Source organism: Mytilus edulis, chromosome 11 (assembly GCF_963676685.1).
Source record: "Mytilus edulis chromosome 11, xbMytEdul2.2, whole genome shotgun sequence".
In the NCBI taxonomy this organism is placed as follows: Eukaryota; Metazoa; Mollusca; class Bivalvia; order Mytilida; family Mytilidae; genus Mytilus; species Mytilus edulis.
Window position 1 is genome coordinate 50,187,532 of NC_092354.1, and position 18,375 is coordinate 50,205,906.

The following is an 18,375-nucleotide window of genomic DNA, read 5'->3' on the forward strand; positions in this document are numbered from 1 at the left end:
TTCATATTTTTTTATTTATCAATTCAGCATAGCTAAATGAATTTGAATTATATATTTCTAAATCATTATGGATTGTACTGATGTAAACTGTACTGTGTCTATATTTGTAATATTAATATTCATTGTAAGTGTAACAATTTATTTAGATACTGAAGTCTCGGATCCTTGCAAGGAAAATCCCTGTCAAAATGAAGGATACTGTGTAGTTGATGGTCACAGCTATTGGTGCAGATGTAAAACTGGTTATACAGGATCCACATGTGAAGGTAATGTAGATATTGGTACATACACAGATAACAAGGGGATATAATTTACTTAATCAATTCTCGATATTTAACATTTATAACAAGTAACTTATTAAATTTGATCTGTATCTCTTTACAAATTGACTGCTCAAGTACACAGCAATCTATCTGAAAATTTCTGTAGATGTGTTACGTACACTTCAAACAAATTATGTTTGATATAACATTGTAACAATTATTTCTTCAGTCCCTCCTACCCCATGCAGAACCCAGCCATGTCAAAACGGAGGAACGTGCGAAACTAGGCAAGACGGTAGCTACAGTTGTCGATGTACGGCAGAATACTTTGGACGGACATGTACTGGTTAGTCTTGATGTAGAGCAGAGTACATTTATTTACATAATCTAAGTTTTAAACGCCCTTAGGCAAAGTTGATAATATATGACATTTTACATGAGATGTTTTAACACAATTGATCTTATTGTTATAAATGAACCATTTCCGGTAAATATAAAGCTCCATGAGCTAGCTATCGAGTTAATAAAAGTTGTCTTTGAATCGTTAACAGATTCCTAACATTTACATTTGTATCGTAGCAAAAAAGACAAGGTTCTTATCACATTAACATGGGGATTTGCATTATCGTACAGTTTTCACTCTAATTTTTTTTAGAATTTAAAAAGAAACGTTTACGTTCTGTGTATTTACATATTTTCTGGAATGCATTTTTTCTGATTGAGAAAAAAGCTGTAGATATTGATTTCATGTTTTTTTTCAAAAATGCATATATATGCCATAAGTCAAATTTGCATTCGTTTGTTAGTGTACCAACAACATCAATGAAAATTTGTACACAACGATTAATAATTGTATCCAAAGTTGACATTAGCAAAATAATGGTTTAAAAAAACATTGTTCATTAGAAATACGTGAATTAAAATGGATGAATGATACATATCAGGAAGATGGGATTTTAGGTGAATGAAAAATCAACACAACAACACCAATGCGCTAAGAAAAAAAGTTCTGTTTTATATTTAATTTCATATATTAATCTGCAACTTTCAATGGATCTTGTTCTCAGATATTTGAATCAATTGCATAAAGTTTAATTTAGTAGTAAAATAATTATAAAGTATATTTTTTCTGTAATTGTAGAACGAAATCCATGTTTTTCAAGTCCATGTAAAAATAGTGGACATTGTGCGATTCGCGGAAGCGACCCCTTCTGTGAATGTATTCCGCAGTGGACAGGACAATTTTGTGAAAGTAAGTCATTGTAAAAACCGAATACGTGGATTAATATCAATGAATGTCCAACAATTGCATAGTTTTTCTACTGGTTTATTTCCCGTTTTCATTTGAAATCAAAATCTAATTGAAATTGTGAAGATCTGTCCCTAAAAAAAAGTAATAGTAGTCACAAAAAAATAAAAAGTGTTATAACACAAAATATTCAAATATTCTCTCAATTTAGAAAGAACATTTAAGATGTTTGATAAATGTTGATATAGAGTGTGTATTTTTTTTTAATTACAAGAGTCTGAAGAACCTCTGGTATTTTTTTCAATTCAACTAATGTTATGTCCCTTTATTATTAAGGTATTTTAAGGATGTTTCTTGCAAACTGATTAATCCATATTATATTAGGGGACATTGACGTACATTATTTATTATATTTTAAAATTGATGTCAAATTGATCATTCACTATTAAATAAAAGGCAGACCATTTATTCCTAAGGACCTTTCAATAGCATTAGTTAAAAATAAACTCGCATCGTCATGGCAAAAATAGAGAAATACCATATGTCCTTAACAAATGCACTTGATCATTTCCAAGGGAATATACAAAAACTGTTTATATGCATTTATTTCTTATACAATATACATACTTTTAATCTCCATTTGCACAAAAATAAACGGCGGATTTAATCGGTCATTGAAAAAGTAAATGTATGAAATGGTTTTTGAAACATTATTTCCAGGGAGCGTTGTTGTTTCACAAAACGTTTTGTATGCATTTGTGATATCCATAAAACATTTGTTAAAGTCTTTCCTTAAATTCATCCATCAGCTCAGTGATACCTGCATACGAATATGAAAGCAAGTCGTTTAGATATGAGGATATCAACGCTGTTTGCTGGACATTGTAAACAAGTTTCTGTTAGTAGTCTCATCAATGACGTTCACATAAAAAATGTAAAAGGTAAAATAACCTACAAAAAGTCTTAGACAAATCAAAAAATGAACATCTTAAATAGAATTAAACATCCTTTTCAGCTCCGAACACGACACCTAACAGTTGTGATACTAATCCATGTCAAAATGAAGGAAAATGCAGCTTAACTGCAGGTGGATATTTGTGCACATGTCCTCCGACACATACGGGCAACCAGTGTCAATGTAAGTATACTATTTTTGAAGATTTGTTTACTTTTTTTGTACAATTAGAACTAATCATCAGCTATTTACTTGCACGAAAAGCACGAAAGGTGTCAAATGTAAAGCAGAAACTGCTAACCCTTCCTGGATATCAGGGATGGTATTCTTTTTTATTTGACTTTGTTACTCAGTTGGTGTCTCGTCTTTCTAGTTATTGCCTTTTGCCATTGAGTTTTTGGTTTGTCGTAGACCTCATAAGTGTAGAATGACACATTTGAATATATTTTTTATCATAGAAAGTGTACATTGAACAAAATATATTTTATTTACTTAAATAAATGTCGGTTTCTCACTCCCGTCAAAATTAATGTTTTCTGGATGAAATCATTGAGTATATAACTTTCAATAATTGCACCAATAGTTTTTTGTTAGTAAAAAAGACATAACAGGTGGGGAAATACTGATTTAGAAGTAATTTTCAAGGTCACTTTTATTTAACATGGATGTTTAAAGAAAAATCTTTCTGCATTAGGGCCAAAAGCTCCTTATCATATTTGTGGAACGGACGGTTAACTGATGTATGATATAGTGTTCGGGTAATGAAATGGATACACATTGATTATAAATCCGATAAATTAAATGTAAATAATAAAATGATGAACAAGAATAGAATAGAAAATAAATTGTTGAACAGCAATCCCCAAATAAAATTAAATACTTCACGGGACGAAATATATGATATCAATACACATTTTGTGCATCAATTAATCTTGAACAAAGATATTATTGAATAAACACTCTTACATTAGAGACATTACAATATAAAAGATTACTATATAGAATCGGATATGATCTAGTATCAAATTTGGCATTCGGTATCTTATTCAGTTTCTGAATTTAGTGCAAGTGTTTAAAAGTATGGTCCCTCTCTGCATTATTAAACATTTTATACTTTTTGTCGTCGTGAAAATATGATTAAATGAAATGTCTTAAAACACTTTACTTTACAGAAAAAAGTTAGAGGAGGATTTACAACGTTTTATTAAAATCAAAAAAAGATTAAGGTCATAATTGACAGTTAGACAGTTTTTTTTCAAACACCAAATGACTTTAATTTTATGTCAATTTATAAACGGATACTAATTAATAGAAAAAAGTAAAACGATTTAAACCAGAAAAAACAACGGCTCATTATTGTACAAAACAAATTTGACGGCAATCAATGACAACAACTTAATACGTTTCTCTTGACTTGGTATTTCCACACTGGCAAGATCATTTGGATATAATTTAAGTTAGATTTGTATTATTCAATATCAAATCTTTTAAATTAATGAAAGTACCTCCTGAATGCACATCTGTGAATCTTTGTTTGAACTTGGAGTAACGGTTAATTTTGTTTTGTCAGCACTTTAACTAATTTATTAGGTCATAAACTTTGAAGTATTTCACTCTGGAGTACCACTTCAGATTTAGAGACATTTAGACATTTATTGTCGAAACGCTCATATGATGCGCCATACATTTAGCTCTGCCATTGTATTAATACATTATAAAAGTATCTTTAATGCAATGGTTGAAATTGCAAGATAAAAACATATATATCTGTGAGTGAGGCTACAATGATGATATATATATATCCCTTTGTATAAATAAGTGCATATAAATAGCAACACATGACATAAAAATATAGAAGGGTGTGTCTGTAAATAATGTTATTGTGGTTTACAGTACATGTGTTTACTTAATTTACAAATGCATCTCAAATGTAATCAAAAACGTCGTTTGTCGTACACGAGTTTCTTTTTGAAATATCATGTGCGACGTTTAAATAAAATGTGAAAAGGCTAATTAATATACAAGACGTCTTAAACAAATCAAAAATTAACTTGTTAAATACCTTCTTTACAGTTCCGGTGTCGCCACCTAATGCTTGTAATCCTAACCCTTGCCAAAATCAAGGAGCATGCAGCATAACTACAGTTGGATATGTGTGCACATGTCCTCCTACACATACAGGCAACCAGTGTCAAAGTAAGTCTTTTATTCTTGACCTTGTGACTCTGTACGATTAAAACTTACATTTATCACCAGATACGTACTTGCACGAACAAAAAGACAGATGTTAAATGCAGTGCAGAAAATGTCTACTCTTCTTTGACACCAGGACATATCCATAATTGTTAGTGGGGATTGTGTTGGTTCGTTGTAGTCATCTGTCCATTATTTATAGTATTGACTATGCTGTTGTAGAAGTTTTGAATGTTTTTAGTTTTTTATGCCCCAACTACGATAGTAGAGGGGCATTATGTTTTTTTATCTGTGCGTCGGTTCGTCTGTTTGTCGTACCGTTTGTTCGTCCGTCTGTCCGTCCGTCCGTTCGTCCGTTTGTCTGTCCCGCTTGAGGTTTAAAATTTTGGTCAAGGTAGTTTTTGATGAAGCTGAAGTCCAATCAACTTTAAACTTAGTACACATGTTCCAACATTGCGATAAGACGTGTCATGGTACTTGTCTATCCCAAATTCATGTATTTGGATTTGATGTTAAATTTGTTATTCTCGTGGAATTTTGTCTGATGCTTGGTCCGTTTCTGTGTGTGTTACATTGTAGTGTTGTGTCGTTGTTCTCTTATATTTAATGCGTTTCCCTCAGTTTTAGTTTGTTACCCCGATTTTGTTTTTGTCCATTGATTTATGAGTTTGAACAGCAGTGTACTACTGTTGCCTTTATTTATGATATAATCTTTCTAATTTTAAAGTCAAATTAGTCTTCTGACCCAAATGTCAGGGTCCACTGAACATAGAAAATGAAAGTGAGAGTTTCAGGTTAAAGTTTTTGGTCAAGGTAGTTTTTGATGAAGTTTAAGTCCAATCAACTTGAAACTTAGTACACATGTTCCCTATGGTATCATCTTTCTAATTTTAATGCCAAATTTGATTTTTTTTACCGATTTTCATGATCCATTGAACACGGAAAATGATAGTTCCAGTGGGGCATCCATTTACTTTTGACACATTCTTGTTTTTGGTATTTGATAAATAAAACAAATCTGTATGTTTTTCAATCTGTTCAAATTAAAGTTTTCTGGATTACATCTTTTACAGTAACTGTGGATTTATTTATTTTCGTTGGTACCAATTTCTGTAGATTGAGGAAATTTTGCATTTTCTATATTTGATTAAGTCAATGTCTACATAAAGTACTATAGAAAATGTGTATAATGCGTTGGACATTGGAACTCGTGGTTCCTGGGTCATCACAAAACCATAAAAAGTGGTATCCATTGAATAATAATGAATCCTCAGTAGTTGCCTGGAATAGTTACAGCAGCTCATTCAGCAATAGAAAATACATACAAGGGATAAAAAGATACTGATTTGAGAATTTCAAATCACATTTATTTAAAAAGATGTCCAGTTATCCTCCTTTAATTGGAAATGGAAGTTACATGGATTTAAAGTATGGTGTAAGGGAAAGAGATATGGGAATACATTGAGTAGTACATAACCAATAATGGTAATATCAAACACGAATGTAATTAAAAATTATATACAAAAAATGGAAAAAAACATCGGTTTACCATGTTAACAGCAATTACACAAACAACATTTACTTCATCAGACGACATTGATAATTTCCCTACTGATAATGTGAATCATTCAATGGTATAGCAAGACACTTTACAGACAATGTTGAATAATGAATTATAAAGATCAATCAAAATCTAAATATGAATAACATGTGAAAGCTATTATACAGCAACGGAATGGTGCTACATGTGGAACAGGATTAGCTTACTCTTCTGGAACACCTGATATCACGTCCAAAATTTGGTGGCATTCGTGTTGTTTAGTCTTTATAGTTTTGTTTAATTTTATTTGACTGTTTGTCTTTTTCTTATTTTTAGCAATGACGTTGTTAGTTTATTTTTGATCTTTGAGTTGCAATGTTCCTCTGGTATCTTTAGCCCCTCTTTTGCCTCTGTTATCTTAGCTTGTGACATCCGCATACAATATCATTTTGTTGAATGTTAACTTACCCTAAATATGACATAGTTATCAGAACACAACATAAGAACATATTGTCAAAGTCATAAAAAAACTTGACCATACAGATCAACACCAGAGACAACAAAAAACTACACCAAAAGACTGTAGACACACAAACTGATCTAATAGTGTCTGTGTTTAAAAGACAAAAAAAATAAATCATATTAACACTACACTGTACGATAATAACACGGCCAAATACAAACTAACTGCAAAATATAAGAAAAAAACATTAGATTTGTCAGACACTGGTTTGTGTATTACAAGTCAGACAAATGGTCTGAAATATGTTGGAGAAACACATTTCTGTGTGTTTTAGTAAAATTCCCTTTGCTATAGATGATAATTGTGAACATATTTGTAAATCAATTTATAAATACTTCGAATGAATAACATAGATGTGTTTGGATTGCCATTAAACATGGTCACACAAAAGACATAGCAGAACAATTACGTCACTTACTATAATCAAAACCAATTAAACATTTTTTTTTATATTTTAGTTCCCGTTAGCATAGTTAGTCCATGTGTTCCAAATAGGTGTATGAATGGGGCGAGGTGTGAACATACAGGAGGTACGACTTTTCGTTGTACCTGTACAGCTGGTTGGATTGGCCAACTATGTGATAGTAAGTATTTTTTAGTATTTCAGTAATTATTGCATAGACTATATCAAGTGACTGTCTGACTTAATATAAGGCAGTGTTGAAAAAATAACAAACACAATCTCTTTCAAAAATGAAATTAAAATTTTCATTAAGTTAAAAAGTGTGTAATAATGTACGAATATAACATTCCTTTCCGCTTCCTCTATTTGGTATTTCAAGTTATATAATTAAGTTGAAATACACTAGCAATTTACAATTAAGGGGACTTCCGTAACTTGCTATAAATCTAACCAAAAGTTATATACAGATTAGGCGAATTACCAGACTCACTGAAACAAAAGACCTACCATTTGTAACTCAGGATTGAAAAAATGAACATTATAATCTAATTACCAATCAGCTACTGCATGATTGCATACCTCTACATAATAATCGTTTTCTTAATGAATAACATGACGGTTGTCATATAAATGTGGAACAGGATTTGCAGTCGCTTTTCGATTATCTGAGTTCACCCTCGTTTTTTAGTGGGGTCCTTGCTGTTCAGTCTTTTGTTTACTATGTTTTGTGTAGTATGAATTGTTTCTTTCTTTTATTTAGTTATTTTTTTTACATGGAGTTCTCAGTTATTTTTAACTTATGAATTTTAATGTTCTTTTGGTATCTTCCGTCTTTCTTTCCTGGACAAAACAAATATTTGCATGACTTATTTTAATATTTCACATGAAATGAAGGTGGCAATGATTTCAACCTAGTACTTTATAATGCTATTTTTACTGATATTTGAAAATACGAAATGAAAAAGTTTTAAAGTAGAATTTCAAAGATCGCTTATATCAAACATAACCTGAAAATTTCTATAAAAGTGTTACGTGCTGATACATGTATAATTCAGTGCTAAATTCCTAATTACGTCAGTCCCTCTCAATCTTTACAGTGTACATCCACATCAAGACGTAGGAACGTGCAAAACATAAACCATGTGGTAGCTACAGTTGTCGATTAATGAGTTGGAATGTCCTTTTTTAATTCTGACCCTTTTCGAGTTATCATTACACTTTACATCTATTCATTTCACACAGTTTGTCCTTTTTGTCGAAATCTAATAGCACTTCTGAAACTAGTTTATCAGACACTTTGACTGGCTGTATTTCGATTGGTGGATTTTACTTTTAATCAATTTATGGTATTTAAACATTGGTGAGATGTTGTTGGTGTATTGAATATTTAAGTATTTTTTGGATTACATGAAAAGCAAATCAGATATCGCGTTAGTTAAGATCTTTTTGAAACGTAGTTAAGTTTCAAAGTGTCATTTTTCTTGAGTCTTTGCAGATCACTTATTTACATTTTATCCCCATTTGAAATTTTTAAACTGTTAGTAAAGAGACTAAATGACAATCATACCACATTTCCTACTAAAATCTAACGTCTTTTTGTGCAGTCTATGTTCCTTCTAATATTGAATGTAAAGAAGAAAAAATGAGTGAATGTATGGGTTCTTTTTTGTTAGCATATTTATGTACACTTTAAAGAAAAGGGGAAAAAGTTAGTAAATCATCAAATCTGCTGTTAATAGAAAAAGATATATACTTTTAGGACGAAATAGATGTTTTTCGAATCCATGTGCAAATGGTGGACAATGTACCAATACTGCAACGGGATTTGTGTGTGCTTGTACTGGCCAGTGGACTGGACCTACATGCTTACGTAAGCTGTCACATTAAATAAATGTGTGTTTTTCAGTTTGTCATGCAGAACTTTTATATAACATTTTTTTGATTCAATTGAAAAGTCTTTTGTAGACGAAACGCGCGTTTGGTGCAAATACTAAAGTTCAATCTGGTACATATGATGAATTTATATTGACACTAAGATACACGATTGTATTTTATATTACATTTCTTCAATAGTTGTGTTTATGCTCGTCTCTCTAAAGAAATTATCAATGTTCGTAAAGAAAATTATGAAATACTTAAACTAATCATACCAATTGTCTTTTTTAAATGTTATAATATTATATGTATTTGTGTTTCGTTTGTTCTGTCTCGCTATGTATTATCTTATGTTTGTAATTATATTTCTTTTTTAAATACCTGTATTTTTCTGAGGTTATGACTAAAATCTTGAAATTTTTTAAAATCTATACCACTCTACTTTTTACTTACTTTTTAAAACTAAGAGAATATTTAAACGTCGACAATTATTGCTTATTGTAATGAAATTAAATCATACTGGCTGCTCAAAGCGAAATATTATTTCACTATTTTACTTACGATAATGAATGAATACAAGAAATCATATTTCAATACGTGTATATATCTCGTAGTCAGTGCTCTTTTAATGTTTTTATGGCCCCGCAACGAAGTTATCGGTGCCATATAGTTTTACCCTTGTCCGTAATCCCGTCATTTCATAATTCTGTCATTCCGTCATTCCGCAACAAACCATTGTACAGAGTTTTTTTTTCTAAACGCCGTTTTGGTATGTGAGTTACTCATGATGAGTTACAGATCAAATTTTAGTTTTGTTCTGCTCGGCTAATTTTTGCTGTAATTTCGGGCTTTGGACTTTGATAAATTTTTGAAAATCACAGTTTAACAGACCTTTTTTTAAATGCTTTCAGATATTCGGCTGATTTATGGTATGTGAGCCAACCATGATGAGTTACATGTCAAGTTTATGTTTTGTTCCCCTGCTAATTTTTTCCAGAATTAAGGGATTACAACTTTGAAAATAGTTGAATATCACAGTTATAAGGACTTTTTTTATGATTTTTGATATGTGAGACTACCATCATGTTTGTGTCCACATGTAATATTGAAATTTTCTACTTTTTGAGAAGGGGCCATTCTTGTCTTTTTGACACATCTAGTTTTACTTCCCTTCACAATTAAAAATAAAAAGTAAAAAAAATTTTCATGACTTGTCATGACTTGTCACAGACATTTCCTTATATAGAAAATAGGAATTAAATCAGTGTTGATCTCTTTTTGATAAAATGATTTTTCAATCAGTTGTAAACATGACATTATGTAAAAGCTATAGTCTGATAATCTAAGGTATATATCATATAATGGCTTTAATCATACGTTATCGTAGCATCTCTCTTAACAGCAACACATTTTGGAATTTAATCAAAATGTCTACCATGATCATGCACGATAATGTAGTAATTAAATCTGTATTAAATGATCATACAATATTCTCCTTACAGTTGCATCAACTGATATTTGTACAGCAGATTATTGTTTGAATGGTGGGCACTGTAATATCCAAGATGATTTCACACGCAGATGTAGTTGTATAACAGGGTGGACCGGCATCAGATGTCAAAGTGAGTCACTTGTTTTGATTGGAAAAAGGAAGTAACACACGCCCACTAAACGAAATGAAAAAAACAACCAAATTAATAACAACACAGTATCAAACAAAATACAAAATAAATTAATTTTCACTTGATTCACTGATTGGTGATTGATTTACGAAACATCAACACTTCAAGGCTAGAGCTATTTTAAATATAACAAAAAAAAAAATTCTTGACAACATTCTAATAAACAAAATAAGGTAAACTTAGGGATAATTAATTTTGAGTACTATATCAGAAAAAAACAGTACATACATTTATTTTTTATATCTTCAGATTGGAAGTGAGTTTTGTTATGCATTGATTTTTGTCGGTCTTCACTCCCAATTACTCAATAAGAAAAAAATGCCTGTACCACGTCATAAATATGACAACTGTTATCCATTAGTTTGATGTTTTTGAGCTTTTTATTTTGCCATTTGACAACGGTCATTCCGTTTTGTATTTTCTGCCGCGTTCTTTTTTTTTTTAATAATTTTACTGTTGATGCAATACTGTCAGACCATTCCAAAACTTATCTTAAATAGTTCTCTCCTCAAGTATTCTCAATTTTTCAAAAGTTTAAAATATAAAATAAATCTCAATGCACTCAATCATTTGCTTCTAGATGAGGTAATCTAATAATAAACTCAACTGCTCTTATCTTTAGGGGGAATACTGACGAACTAAGGTAATAATTTGTTAAATTTTAATAACATAATACAAATCATACAAATTGAATGAAGATGTTTCATATCTTGTTTTTACGACTCTTTTTTTGTTGTTGCTGTTTAGCGATAACGGCAGACAACCCGTGTATTAACAACCCATGTGGACCTGGAGGTACTTGCAGACAGGAATCCTCCGGACTTAGTTGTACCTGTCCTAGTGGAAGAACTGGGGATAGATGTCAACGTAAGTATACCTCTTCTTCTTTTCTGTACCTTCCTCCTGCTAATGAGGAGCACATCCAAACGGATTTAGTTGTACCTGTCCTAGTGGTAGAACTTGGGATAGATGTCAACGTAAGTATACAAAACTGGTTTGTAATAACACGAGCAACACGACGGGTGCCACATTTGGATCAGGATCTGCTTACCCTTCCTGAGCACCTGAGATCACTCCCAGTATTTGGTGGTTTTAATTTAAAAAACAGTAAAGTTGTTATCTTTCGCCCCTCTTTTGTGTTTCATAACTTACTTATGTTGTTTAGTCTTTAGTTTTCTTTGTTGTGTCTTTTTACTATTATTTGTCTGTTTATCTTTTTTAATATTTTTTAGCCATGGAATTATCAGTTTATTTTCGATTTAAGAGTTTGACTGTTCCTCTGATATCTTTCGCCCCTCTTTTTTGTTTCATTCTGCAATTGATTTGTTTAATAAACAAATACTGGCGTACATATTACACAAAGTGATTTTTCTTTCATTTAAAAATTTACCCTTGCCTTTTGTTCCTTTTTCTATGCTCCTTTTATAATTAGATATAGGAAGATGTCACTGTGGTGTGAGTGCCAATGAAACAACTCTCCATCCAAATAACAATTTATAAAAGTAAACCATTATAGGACAATGTACGGCCTTCAACACGAAGCCTTATCTCAAAACCGAACAAATAGCTATAAAGGGCCCCAAAATTGTTAGTGTAGAACCATTTAAACGGGAAAACCAACGGTCTAATTATACATGTATGCATTTACATAATATTTGTTATTGATATACACACATAGTGATAAGTGAAAAGGAAACCCATGGTAAATTCCCGGATATATATTTTGCAGTCGATTTGAAATAATTTATTAATGGACTTCAGCTTTAATAATAATATTATAAGGTTGACAATGAGACAAATCGACACCCGAGCAAAATTTACTTTGATCATTGTATCCTTTCCTTAGTGAAATTCAAAAAACATGCAAATAATTGGAGAAGTTGTAAATGAAATCTATTTTATTTTTACGCTAACTTTTTCGGTAAAATTTTATAAATAGCTGCTTTATAATGGGCTTATGGTTATAACTTGATTGACTAACATTTACCGTGTCTACGTTATACCGTTTAAATATACAGCGTCTACAGAAATATATGAAAGATATATTTTGATTGTTATGACGATACTCAAATTTGTATAATCTGGTTTTTTTTAACTTCATAACTGAATGTTTTTATAAAACTCTTACGGAAGTCACTTTGAATTATTAAATTTATTTTTGTTTGTGGTAAGTGGTTTGATATTGCTAAAATTCGTCACCTAAGTAATCACATGCTCGAATTTCAAGACTTTCATCACTGAAATGAAAATACGTATATTATCTTACTACAATGTGCTATTATAGAACGAAAGAAAACACCCACAACCTCAGGCTGTGCAAAAAGGGCTAGACAAAAATGTGTTCATTGTCCATCTCAATTTTTTTTAAATTCGGACCTGAACAGAAAGTGTATAAACTCAGAAATGACGATTATTATACAATATAAAAACAGATATATAAAATTTGTAAGTAAGACAATTGTGGCATAATAAACAATCAGATATCTTTTGCATCTTTAATATATATCTATCTCAAGTCAGCCATTATGAGTTTCATTGTCCATTGTTCGAATCGCAAATAGACCTAGGCCAGTGCTACAAATTCTCTATTACCTCTGTACCATATTGTCAACAATTATCAAATTAAAAACTAAAACACTTATTTAGATGCAACAGGTTCAAAGTAGTTACATAAACATCAATACATATTTACATGTAGGACCAGCTATTTATAACGGTTGTGTTAATATTGAATTACTTTTTAAGATGTAGCAAGTCTCTGTAACCCAGGTCCTTGTCAAAACGGAGCCATATGTACTGTTTTTGTCTCAACTGAGTTATGTCGCTGTCAAACTGGTTGGAAGGGAACACATTGTGAACGTAAGTATAAATATATAGATCATACATTGTTTAATCAGAATTTAACGTAAAACACTTTCTACAATTGTTTATTTAGAGCACAGGAAATAAACTGTGTATGTTAATGTCTGATAGTCGGACCAAATCTCCAAATGTTTAAAACAAATACTTATCTTATTACAAATAGAATGTAGGTGTATACTTTTACTTCTTATTATTCATGTTGTTGTTATTATAATTGAAATTTGTATAACTAATCCTGTTTAATATTCTCATTATAAATATATCCTGTAACTACTATTCTTATTCTTATATTTATAAGGTATTTCCACTTTCCGTTGAAAACCTTTAGATTTTGTTCTGAATATTTGTTTTCCTTCTGCATATTTGTTTTTCTTGCACAGTTCATTATTTGTCATGATGTCGCTTTGATATTTGGTATATGATATCGAACAGTTTATGCGCTTTTGAAACTGACCCTATTTAGCCGAACAATTTTCTTGTAAGAGTTATCTCCCCAAACACTGTTTTTTTTTGTGTCGATTACTTCTTGGCAACCGTAAATGATTGAAACAAATTTATTTTACTAAATTTTTCGCTATACCTTAAGTATGTTGAGTTTGGTTTTCACCAAAGCGTTCCGGAGACTCCATGTATTTATAACTGGAAAAACATAAGTTATAAAGACCTAGGGTCTTTTGATTTTAGGTCCTAGGTCCAAAAAGAAGGAAAATTATGTCCAGGACAAAGGTCAAGGTCATCTACGTAATTTTGATTTTTCGCCTATTTTCACATTTTGTTTTAAATTATATAAATTATCGACAGATTGTTTTTTTTCTAAATTGTTAGTTGCGACATTTTGTAACACAAACATTTTGGTTGAAAGAATATGCTATCATTGAATTGGAGTTTTCTACGCTCTGATATTTAAAATAACACTTATGGTGATATAACTCAGACGTAGACTTTTTTTTTATTTGAGGTCCTTGGTTTATGACCTTGAAATTGAGATCAATGTCATTAGTTAATTTGACGTTCTAGATTTTGACCTTTGATTTTATTTCATGTTGATACATGATAAAGCCATGGGATTTTTTGCAAAAGTTGCAAGCCGTTTGACCTTGGAAAAGCCAACCGTAAGTGACCTTGTGAAAACCGGAAGAAGCTACTTGTTGTACTTGTGCAATGTACAAGTATTCAGAACCATATATTTTTGGAATCAGGTGTCAAGTAAACTATCGAATAATACTGGAAGAAACATTTTTCAAATCACAAACAACTATTATCTCCCTTATTTAAAAAAGAATGTCTAGAAATAATATATAATACAATCATAAGGAATCATTTGACGCTGGAAATACCATTTTAAACGGAATTTTGATAAGTTTGTATCAAAATAGATCGTTCGGGTAGAAAGACCATCAATTGTTCTCTGAACAAATGTGTTTTGCAAGATGTTGCTGATATGTTTGGTATAAGATAATTCGCAACATTTATGTTACAATTCGGCTGGTGGACTATATGTTCGAGGTTTTCAACATATCAGAAGTCAGTACTTAGGTATCGATGCGATTTACAACAAACATTTCTAAAATTTCCTATTATAAGTTTTAAACTTAAAGAGACTGAGGTTTGAACTTAGAGGTAAAGTTGACCTTACATGGATTTGGCTATTTTGAGGTACATCTCTTCAAATGTTTCGGTTCTTAGACATCGTTGTCTTTCAAATATATACGGCCTTGATCCTTCATGATACAGATGTTTCCATTAAAGCGCTTAAAACGCATTACATTCATAACGTGTTCTTCTCATCTGAATACTTTTGAAGATTTGTACGAATTAAATTGCCGACCAATGTTTTTCTTGTGATTGCATTTTATCCTTTTCCAATTTCGACTTTTGCTTGTTTTATCTCTTCTGACATTTTTAAAGATATATACTAAAGAACTAGTGCAAACGGTTCTTGTCTTTATGATAAAGGTATGATTTGTTTGCTATAAAACAATAAAATGACAACTTATAGGATTTTTTTTACTTGAAATATTTAATCTAAGGCTAATTGATAAACCTTGGTACATATAAAAACCAAAGTGTCCTTTTGTAAAATGTTGGGTGACATCTGACCATGATAAAATTAAGATGGAAATGGGGAATGTGTGAAAGAGACAACAATCCGACCATAGAACAGACAACAGCAAAAGGTCACCAATAGGTCTTCAATGCAGCGAGAAACTCCCGCACCTGGAGGCGTCCTTCAGCTGGCCCATAAAAATCTATCTATACTAGTACAGTGATAAGGGACGCCATACGAAAATCCGAATTATACACAAGACTAACAAAGGCCAGAGGCTCCTGACTTAGAACAGGCACATAAAATGCGAAGGGGTTAAACATGTTTTTTGAGATCCCAACCCTCCCACTATACCGCTAGCCAATATAGAAAAGTAAATGCATAACAATACGAACAGTAACATTCAGTTCAGAAGAAGTCCGAGTCCGATATCAGAAGAGGTAACAAAAGTTACATACACGAGCGAATCGTACAAGTTGGGATATATAAACACCGTAAGATGGTGACAAGGGAACGTCACCATCTAAAAATGTATAATTAACGATAGGAAATGAAAAATCATCTCTTTTTTCTTAAATTTTTGTATTAAGCTTTCTGTTAATGATATAGATATCAAGATCGAGGAAAGGGCAGTGGTCATTGTTAGTATTAGCTTTATTTTAAGTCCGTTCAACAGGATACATTTCTTTATTATACATACTGAAGTCGTATTTATTGAGAGCCAATATATCATTCAAATATCTAAAAGTATTATTAAATTGTTGTACCAGATGTTGTTTCGATGGGTCTTTGCCGATTTCAGTCATAAATTGTAACTCATAGCAATACAAAAGCAGGTGCACAATAAGTGGTCACAGTTAGTCCCCATTGGTTTTTCGATAATCTTGCAGAAGGACAATTGGAAGTGACAGTTAGAAAATGTTATTGCAAATGCTGTATTTGCAATAGTTTTATTGGAAGATGCACCTTTTAAAAATTTAAATTGAGAATAGAAATAGGTAATGTGTCACAGAGACAACAACCCAACTAAAAGTACAGAAAACAGCCGAACGATGAAACCATATATATAATATTAAAACTTAAACCTATCATTTAACACCAGAAGTGACATAATATAAACTCCATGTAGCTAAGTATCTTTTTTATAACAGGCATAACTTATATGTAAACCAGATATGTTTCGACTAAGTGTACCAATACCAATCTTTCTAGACCAGAGGTTTCATTTTTTTAACCGGTAGTTTGCAATTGTATAGTATTACCTTATTTTACGCAAAAGTATATGGACAGTGTATAAACTAGTTCAGCGTGAAAAGAAAACCAACTTACAAAACCAATAGTAACATTTACGTATCAAGAAGTAGCAAAGTATCTCCCTTGTTTCAAACAAATCGAAATTTATGTATGAAGAAACCTATGATTGGACCTCAATGTTTACTTTGTCAAAACTTAAAGCAGCTTCTAAACACTTTTTTGATGTGGTAATTTAATCAATTTTGATTATTTTGATTATTATTATTATTAGTAGTAGTATAAGTAGTATTAAGATTATTATCATAAACATATTTTTAACACGTAGGTGTCGATCCATGCTCACCAAGCCCGTGTACTCAATCATGCAATGATGTTAATGGTCGAGCAGATTGTGTAGATAAATAGAAACATACAGGTGAGTCACCAATTCGATAAAAAGCTACGTTATATAAAATCAAAATACTGATTTTTCGTCTCAACATCGTGTACATATGAAAAAGTAATATCACAACATTAACGAACTCCGAAGATAATTCAAAACGGTTTACTATGAAACTGCAAAACCGAAAGCCTGAACACATCAAACGAATGAATAACAACTATCATATTCCTGACTTGATACAGGCATTGTCGTTCGTAAAATTGTAATGGTGAGAATGATAAGTATATGTTCTATGTTTCACAAATGTAGTTTTCTATAAAAACATTTTGAATAATAATCTTCTACATTCTTAGCCGGTTTATTTTGGGGTTCGTGTTGTTCTGACTTTTTTTAAGTTGTGTTGTGAAAATTGGTGTTTGTCTTTTGGTTTTGGTTATACTTTTGTCATGTCATTGTCAGTTGAAATAAGAAGATGTGGTATGGGTGTCAATGAGACAACTAACAATTCTAGACATGATATGCCAAAACAATTATCTCTGAAAGTACGGCCTTCAACATAGAGCATTAGCTAAGTTTTTTGTTGACTTATGAGTCAGAATAAGCGTTATATTTCGCCTCCCTTTAACTGCAATCCAGACCTCGTATGATCAAGTGGAAACAAATGTGGTTATATATTAGAATTGAATCATTCGAATTATGAAAGATGGCTGCTTTACAAATCAAAACATAAACATGTCAAAAGTAAAATAACAAAAAGTCCGAGAAAAATTCAAAACGGAAGGTCCTTAATCAAATAGCAAAATCAAGAGCTCACATGAACAAACGGATAACAACTGTTATATTTCTGACTTGGTAGTATCATTTTTTAAGAAGAAAACGGAGGATTAAACCTTGTCTTATAGCTAGTCAGAATAAGTTTTTATTTGAATGACATAGGGGATCATAATAATGTTTGCCCTCGTGTAGTCTGTTTGGTTAAATTTTACATTATTTCAATAAGGTCAGTAGAGAGCAAGGAAAGGAAAGTGTTTTCTTGTTTCTGAAGTCATTGGCCAATCAGAGATCTTCTATCTTATCGTGCAATTATGTAAGAAACACATTCATATATGTAAGCAGGCAAATATATTCCTGTAAAAAGTGAATTCAC

The 18,375-nt window shown here is 31.3% G+C and overlaps 1 protein-coding gene across 4 annotated transcripts in view; it reads left to right on the forward strand.

Annotated features, from left to right (window-relative positions):
* The window catches only part of LOC139495749 (neurogenic locus notch homolog protein 1-like), a 58,757-nt gene that overhangs the window by 22,265 nt on the left and 18,117 nt on the right, over positions 1 to 18,375 (forward strand). For 3 of the 4 annotated variants that reach the window (XR_011657445.1, XM_071284121.1, XM_071284119.1), the window contains 11 exons: positions 147 to 266; positions 493 to 609; positions 1,405 to 1,515; positions 2,528 to 2,650; positions 4,541 to 4,663; positions 7,182 to 7,307; positions 8,886 to 8,996; positions 10,504 to 10,623; positions 11,431 to 11,550; positions 13,429 to 13,542; positions 17,172 to 17,261. Coding sequence is in view for 3 of the 4 variants with exons in the window: in XM_071284121.1 (XP_071140222.1) it covers positions 147 to 266; positions 493 to 609; positions 1,405 to 1,515; positions 2,528 to 2,650; positions 4,541 to 4,663; positions 7,182 to 7,307; positions 8,886 to 8,996; positions 10,504 to 10,623; positions 11,431 to 11,550; positions 13,429 to 13,542; positions 17,172 to 17,251 (1,265 nt within the window). In the remaining variant the exon portion in view is untranslated. The remainder of the gene's footprint in view (positions 1 to 146; positions 267 to 492; positions 610 to 1,404; positions 1,516 to 2,527; positions 2,651 to 4,540; positions 4,664 to 7,181; positions 7,308 to 8,885; positions 8,997 to 10,503; positions 10,624 to 11,430; positions 11,551 to 13,428; positions 13,543 to 17,171; positions 17,262 to 18,375) is intronic. The other variant, XM_071284122.1, reaches the window with a different exon arrangement.